At 52.8% G+C, this 8,067-nt stretch overlaps 1 protein-coding gene across 1 annotated transcript; it reads right to left on the reverse strand.

Moving 5' to 3' along the window:
• Positions 1-993: 993 nt before the first annotated feature.
• On the reverse strand, positions 994-2,344 carry LOC125548875 (transcription repressor OFP8-like). The gene has a single exon (XM_048712400.2). The coding sequence runs from the start codon at positions 2,077-2,079 to the stop codon at positions 1,408-1,410; it is 672 nt and encodes a 223-aa protein (XP_048568357.1). The 5' UTR covers positions 2,080-2,344; the 3' UTR covers positions 994-1,407.
• Positions 2,345-8,067: the final 5,723 nt, after the last annotated feature.

The raw sequence follows: 8,067 nt of genomic DNA on the forward strand, positions 1-8,067 counted from the left end.
AGTACCACGGTACTGCTGCTACTATAACTACTGTACCACGGGGTCGAAAGTTTTGCCTAGCGTAGTGAACAATCAAAATTCCTCTCTGCTCGCTTGAATCCGAAGCATCAAAAAATTTTGGCGTCCGGCTTTGGTTTGTAAATTGAATGATGGCCAATGAATACGATCATGCAATTTGACACGCATACGTATCGGAGTACTTGATAGTAGCAAAGTGTTCCTGTGGCGCCATAAATCAGAACCTAATGGTTCGATCGTCGACCGACCGACCGATGCCAGGAGCGGTTGGCATGCACCAGCATGCAGGCACAGTATTATCCTACTACTACTACTACTACGTAGCAAGGACCGCGACAGAGCACGTACACGTAGACGCTTTATGACGGGGCCAATGAAAATTTACCCCCATGAATACGCTGAGACGAGCCGGCACTGTGGCTCCGTCGAGCTTTTGGGCAGCAGGCCTGCGGGCCGAGGCCCCGACGCAATGAAGCCCACACAGTGCGAGGGCACTGTGGCGAGATCCAGCCGTTGATTCGCACGCCTGCTATCCACTCCAACCTCATCCAGGCCCCAACAGCGGCGCAGCTGCTTGTCGTTGCACCCGTCAGCTCGCCCGCACAGTGAAACAACTGGGCGCTGGAGCCAACGGAGGAGCCGGGGACACAAATCGGCCTCGGGCGCAGCAGCTTTTGCGCCTGGTTCACGGCGCGCGCGGTCGCACCAACCCACGCACGTACGCACGCATGCACGAGAGCGGAAAGGGCTTGGGCGGACGTGACAAGTGCGGCACGTAGTGGCACGTATATTTCACGAGTTGACAGGACGGTGAGCAAACGAATCGCAACAAAAGCGGCGGTAAAAATGGCTAGCTAGCAGCCCAGTGGCACTGTCGGTAAAAACAGTGAAAGATGACCGACAAGAAAAATGGTTGAGCAGTGAACGATTACATAGCTAGTAGTAGCACACGTACTACTTGATGCACAAACAACATGAGGAGTAGTGGTAGTTATATCATTACAACGCCATGGCGCCACGCGCACGCATCATTGCATTACATGCATGAATAATAACGGTTACATTGGTTTGGATTACACCATCATGCTTACTAGCTTGAGATGAAGACTAGGCGCATCTCGCCGGCCGGGATCTCCATTAATAACCTCCCCCGGCCGGCCATGGAGTGATGGACATGGAGGAGTACTACGGGTGGCTAGCTAGTTAACAGACTGACGGTCGATCAGGTGCTACTACTAGGAATTACAACACTAATGGTTACAGTAAAGAATAAACAGGAGTGGTACTGGTGGTAAGAGTGTGACGAGGGTGGGTGCGTGCGTGCATGGCGCCGTGGCGGTGTAATGCTGACCGGCGGCGGCTAGCTTTGAGCTAGGAGCAGGAGGGTAGCTAGAACTGGCACGGCGAGGGAGGGGAGAAGAGGCCGTTGCGGGTCCAGAGGTCGGCGAAGGCGTGGAGGATGAGCGGGTGGTGGCGCGGCGAGTTGAGGGTGAGGAACTGGGTGAGCAGGTCGTTGAGGTCGTCCCACGCGTAGATCTCCTTCTCCACCACCATCTGCACCATCGACTCCCGGAAGTCCTCGTACGGCTCCGCCGACTCCACCGCCACCGGCACGCTCTCCCGCGCCACGCGCCCGTGAGCCTCCGCCTCCTGCTCCCCGTGCCCAGCGCCGTCCCACGCGGCGCGCCTGCGACGCCGCCGCTGCCTCCGACGGCGCCGCGTGTCCTGCTCCGGCTCCTGGCCGCGGCGGCGCGCGGCGGCTGCCGGGTCCTCGTACAGCGAGTTGTTGGTGAAGGACGCGGGGCCCCAGGAGGCGGAGTCGGCGGAGGTGGCCGTGGTGCCGCTGCGGCCGCCGAGGGTGGTGGCCGTGAACGCCGTGGTGGTGGACGTGGAGGAGGCGTTGGGCGACTTGGGCTTGCCGCCCCGGCCGCCGCGGAACGGCAGGGAGGACGAGAAGAGGCTGGAGAAGAGCTTCGGGCGGCGGCAGTTGCAGCCGACGTCCACCACCGGCGGCTGCCGCAGCGCGAAGCTGCCCCTCCTGGACGACGGCTTGCTCGACATGGCGTGCGTGGCAGCGCGCACCGCACCGCACGGCCCACCGGGCTAGCTCGCTTGGCTGGCGGCTGGCGGCTGGCTAGAGCGAGGAAGGTGCACCGTGCAGTGAGTGAGCTGGGAGTGCGGGTGGAGTTCTCGGAGCTTGGAGCGGGGGGCTGTGGCGCTATATATTAATGGGGCGCCATGTGAGGGCGTGAGCGAGGCCAGTAAACGGCGAGGGCGAGTAAAGAGAGGGTGACATGAACAGTGCGGCGAGCCCGGGGAGGAGGAGGACGAGCATGTGAAGAGGATAATTATACGTCGGCCTGCGTGAAAACGGGCCGAGACCGTGCAAGTGAAGGTGAAAATGCATGCCGCGAGAGCTGCCCAGGCGTGCACGTACTACGTGTGGAATGCGGCAGGCTACGCCATTGCTTTGCCATGCGCGTGAGCGTCGTCGCAAGATGGTATCCAGATTGGATCCTGGGAATGACTGGGAGGGACGAGCGCTGGCTGCATGCATGCATGCATGCATCAATGGCTCCCTGTGAGCGTGACTGGACGGTGGGTGGTTAATTTCTGCGCAGCGAGGTCAGAGCGGCAGGGGTACTACGTCGGACGGCATGGAGCGGTAAAAAATGAGAACTTGTCACGGCTTTGGTACTGTGACGAAAGTCTGCTGCCGAGTTGACCGACTGTACGCATGTGAAGACAAGCTGGCCATGCTGCTGGCGGGTGGCCCGGCGGAGCGCCAATCTTTCTCTGTCGAGTCTCTGCTCTAGAGATCTTTTCTTTTCCCAACCCGCCACAGTACCGATTCCTTGAGAAAGAAAAACTCGCAACAGTACTTGGCTGAACAATTGGCTCTTTTTTAAGATAATAAAATATGTCTGTCGCATCATTTCAGCGTTATTCTGCTATATATGTATTCTTCCCCTCCTCGGCTGCTTTAAAGAATTATTTACTTTCTGCCACTGGCTGGCTAGCTAGCTGACAAAAAACCTAACCAGGCCTTGTTGCAGGTAGCACCACGTACGATCGGTACATAGCCGCCGGAAATAAAACCTTTTTTTTTTGATAGAATGGAAGCGTGAACTGCCCAAGAAAACTGCACCTCAGACCCTCCCGGAATATTTTACTGGACGTCTGTACATATGATATACCGAGTCAAATGAATTGAAATAACCACATACTTGATCTGCAACTCTGCGGGGATTTAAAACAACACAGGATGTATAAGGTAAACTGATGTATCTATGGGTGTCCTTTCTCCCTTCTATTAGAAGTGGCGAGGAGAAATGCGCAAACCGCCGATGTTGTATAGTAGGGTCATCTTTCATCGCAGGACGCTTAAGTACGCGCTTAAATAGATAAAATACCAAAATTAAACACTCAAAAAAAACGAAGCTACTCACTCCCGAGTCCTGACTAGCGCAGTGCGCTAAAAGGAGGTGGTAAACACCAACGACCAACCCCTCTGATTTTCATGACGCAAGCCAAAAAACAAGAAGCGGGCTCCCGTGTCGCTCCCGCGGGCGGCTTGGGAGCAAACCTATCCGCCGCCGCCAGCAACCCACTACCACCTCTCCCTCCCCTCGCCGTCGCCGGCAGCGGTCGCCGGGCAAAGCCCGTGCGGCTCGGCGGCGGCGGGCCCCTTCCTCCTTTCGCTCGAAGGTGCTGGCGCGGGCCGGTGGATTCCGGTGGGAGCCTGAGTGGCTGCGTGCGCTCGGGACGGCGCAGCAGGCCGGCGAGGCAGCGCACGGAGGCGCGGGCGCGCAGGCCGCAGGGCGCGGATCTGGCGCGTGGCGTGGATCTGGCGTGTGGAAGTGACAGGGGGAGCTCCTCCGCCTGGGGAGGTGCTGGTGAGAGGCGCGGGCGGGAAGGCGATGATGGCGGCAACGCGTCATGCCGCATACTGGAGCACACGGGGTTGAGTTGGGCACGGTCACGCTGCTCCATACGAGCTCCAGCGGGAGCTGTGGCAGATCGGGCCCCGGTGTCCTACTCTGCGGGTGGCTGCGATGGACGTCGGGCGCATGGGGCTGACGGCCTTCCGGCGTGGACCGGCAGCAATGGTGTAGATCTGGGACCCGACGTTCAGATCTGAAGGTTTCGGTGGACGTGGGTGTAACACCCCCAGTGTCATGCTACAGTAATCACCTATTAATGATGCCAGGTCACCATACTTACTGAGCTAATTGTCACTTGATGAAAAATTAAAGTCAAATTTCAAATTCAAATTATGAGGGAAATTCAAAATTGCTCACACATGAAATCCAAAATGTTCGTCATGTGGCAAATAATCCTTAACTAATTTTGCTGGTGGAACCATTTTTTTAAAAGTGTTTACATGCCCTTTAATAAGGAAAACAGAAAAGGTTTTTGGTTTAAAAAGGGAAAATGCTAAAAAGGGGAAAAGACCCCCCCCCCCCACGCTGGACCGAACGGCCCAGCTGGCAGCCGCATCGGCCGGCCCACCAGGCCCAGTCGGGCCTCCTTATCACTCCCTCCCAGTAACCCTAACTGTTGGAAATATGCCCTAGAGGCAATAATAAATTAGTTATTATTATATTTCCTTGTTCACGATAATCGTTTATTATCCATGCTATAATTGTATTGATAGGAAACTCAGATACATGTGTGGATACATAGACAACACCATGTCCCTAGTGAGCCTCTAGTTGACTAGCTCGTTGATCAATAGATGGTTATGGTTTCCTAACCATGGACATTGGATGTCGTTGATAACGGGATCACATCATTAGGAGAATGATGTGATGGACAAGACCCAATCCTAAGCATAGCACTAGATCGTGTAGTTCGTATGCTAAAGCTTTTCTAATGTCAAGTATCATTTCCTTAGACCATGAGATTGTGCAACTCCCGGATACCGTAGGAGTGCTTTGGGTGTACCAAACGTCACAACGTAACTGGGTGACTATAAAGGTGCACTACAGGTATCTCTGAAAGTGTCTGTTGGGTTGGCACGAATCGAGACTGGGATTTGTCACTCCGTGTAAATGGAGAGGTATCTCTGGGCCCACTCGGTAGGACATCATCATAATGTGCACAATGTGATCAAGGAGTTGATCACGGGATGATGTGTTACGGAACGAGTAAAGAGACTTGCCGGTAACGAGATTGAATAAGGTATCGGGATACCGACGATCGAATTTCGGGCAAGTACCGTACCGCTAGACAAAGGGAATTGAATACGGGATTGATTAAGTCCTTGACATCGTGGTTCATTTGATGAGATCATCGTGGAACATGTGGGAGCCAACATGGGTATCCAGATCCCGCTGTTGGTTATTGACCGGAGAACGTCTCGGTCATGTCTGCATGTCTCCCGAACCCGTAGGGTCTACACACTTAAGGTTCGGTGACGCTAGGGTTATAGAGATATTAGTATGCGGTAACCCAAAAGTTGTTCGGAGTCCCGGATGAGATCCCGGACGTCACGAGGAGTTCCGGAATGGTACGGAGGTAAAGAATTATATATAGGAAGTGCTATTTCGGCCATCGGGACAAGTTTCGGGGTCACCGGTATTGTACCGGGACCACCGGAAGGGTCCCGGGGGTCCACCGGGTGGGGCCACCTGCCCCCGGGGGCCACATGGGCTGTAGGGGGTGCGCCTTGGCCTACATGGGCCGAGGGCACCAGCCCCAAGAGGCCCATGCGCCAAGAGAAGAGAAAAAGGGGAGAGTCCTAAAAGGGGAAGGCACCTCCGAGGTGCCTTGGGGAGGATGGACTCCTCCCCCCTTGGCCGCACCCTTCCTTGGAGGAAGGGGCAAGGGCTGCGCCTCCCCCCTCTCCCTTGGCCCTATATATAGTGGGGAAAAGGAGGAGCAACCATACCTAAGGCCTGGCGCCTCCCTCTCCCTCCCGTGACACATCTTCCTCCTCCCGCAGCGCTTAGCGAAGCCCTGTTGGAATCCCGCTACTTCCACCACGCCGTTGTGCTGCTGGATCTCCATCAACCTCTCCCTCTCTCCTTGCTGGATCAAGGCATGGGAGACGTCACCGGGCTGTACGTGTGTTGAACGCGGAGGTGCCGTCCGTTCGGCACTAGGATCTCCGGTGATTTGGATCACGACGAGTACGACTCCATCAACCCCGTTCTCTTGAACGCTTCCGCTTAGCGATCTACAAGGGTATGTAGATGCACTCTCCTTCCCCTCGTTGCTGGTCTCTCCATAGATAGATCTTGGTGACACGTAGAAAATTTTGAATTTCTGCTACGTTACCCAACAGTGGCATCATGAGCCAGGTCTATGCGTAGTTTCTATGCACGAGTAGAACACAAAGTAGTTGTGGGCGTTGATTTTGTTCAATATGCTTGCCGTTACTAGTCTTATCTTGATTCGGCGGCATCGTGGGATGAAGCGGCCCGGACCAACCTTACACGTATGCTTACGTGAGACCGGTTCCACCGACTGACATGCACTAGTTGCATTAGGTGGCTGGCGGGTGTCTGTCTCTCCCACTTTAGTCGGATCGGATTCGATGAAAAGGGTCCTTATGAAGGGTAAATAGCAATTGGCATATCACGTTGTGGTTTTTGCGTAGGTAAGAAACGTTCTTGCTAGAAACCCATAGCAGCCACGTAAAACATGCAAACAACAATTAGAGGACGTCTAACTTGTTTTTGCAGGGTATGCTATGTGATGTGATATGGCCAAAAGGATGTGATGAATGATATATGTGATGTATGAGATTGATCATGTTCTTGTAATAGGAATCACGACTTGCATGTCGATGAGTATGACAACCGGCAGGAGCCATAGGAGTTGTCTTAATTTATTTATGACCTGCGTGTCAACATAAACGTCATGTAATTACTTTACTTTATTGCTGACCGTTAGCTGTAGTAGTAGAAGTAATAGATGACGTGACAACTTCATGGAGACACGATGATGGAGATCATGGTGTCATGCCGGTGACAAGATGATCATGGAGCCCCAAGATGGAGATCAAAGGAGCTATATGATATTGGCCATATCATGTCACTATTATTTGATTGCATGTGATGTTTATCATGTTTATACATCTTGTTTACTTAGAACCACGGTAGTAAATAAGATGATCCCTCTTAAAATTTCAAGAAGTGTTCCCCCTAACTGTGCACCGTTGCGACAGTTCGTAGTTTCGAAGCACCACGTGATGATCGGGTGTTAGATTCATACGTTCATATACAACGGGTGTTGACGAGCCTAGCATGTACAAACATGGCCTCGGAACACATGCAAAACACTTAGGTTAACTTGACGAGCCTAGCATGTACAGACATGGCCTCGGAACACAGAAGACCGAAAGGTCGAGCATGAGTCGTATGGTAGATACGATCAGCATGAAGATGTTCACCGATGTTGACTAGTCCGTCTCACGTGATGATCGGACACGGCCTAGTTGACTCGGATCATGTAATCACTTAGATGACTAGAGGGATGTCTATCTGAGTGGGAGTTCATAAGATGAACTTGTTTATCCTGAACATAGTCAAAAAGGATTTTGCAAATTATGTCGTAGCTCGCGCTTTAGTTCTACTGTTTAGATATGTTCCTAGAGAAAAATTAGTTGAAAGTTGATAGTAGCAATTATGCGGACTAGGTCCGTAAACTGAGGATTGTCCTCATTGCTTCTTAGAAGGCTTATGTCCTTAATGCACCGCTCAGTGTACTGAACCTCGAACGTTGTCTATGGATGTTGCGAACATCTGACATACACATTTTGATAACTACGCGATAGTTCAGTTAAACGGCTTAGAGTTGAGGCACCGAAGACGGTTTTTGAAACGTCGCGAAACATATGAGATGTTTCGAGGGCTGAAATTGGGATTTCAGGCTCGTGCCCACATCAAGAGGTATAAGACCTCCGACGATTTTCTTAGCCTGCAAACTAAGGGAGAAAAGCTCAATTGTTGAACTTGTGCTCAGATTGTCTGAGTACAACAATCGCTTGAATCGAGTGGGAGTTGATCTTCCAGATGAAATAGTGATGGTTCTCCGAAGTCA

The sequence above is a fragment of the Triticum urartu genome, chromosome 3A, assembly GCF_056163025.1.
Source record: "Triticum urartu cultivar PI428250 chromosome 3A, HENAU_Tu73, whole genome shotgun sequence".
Classification (NCBI taxonomy): domain Eukaryota; kingdom Viridiplantae; phylum Streptophyta; class Magnoliopsida; order Poales; family Poaceae; genus Triticum; species Triticum urartu.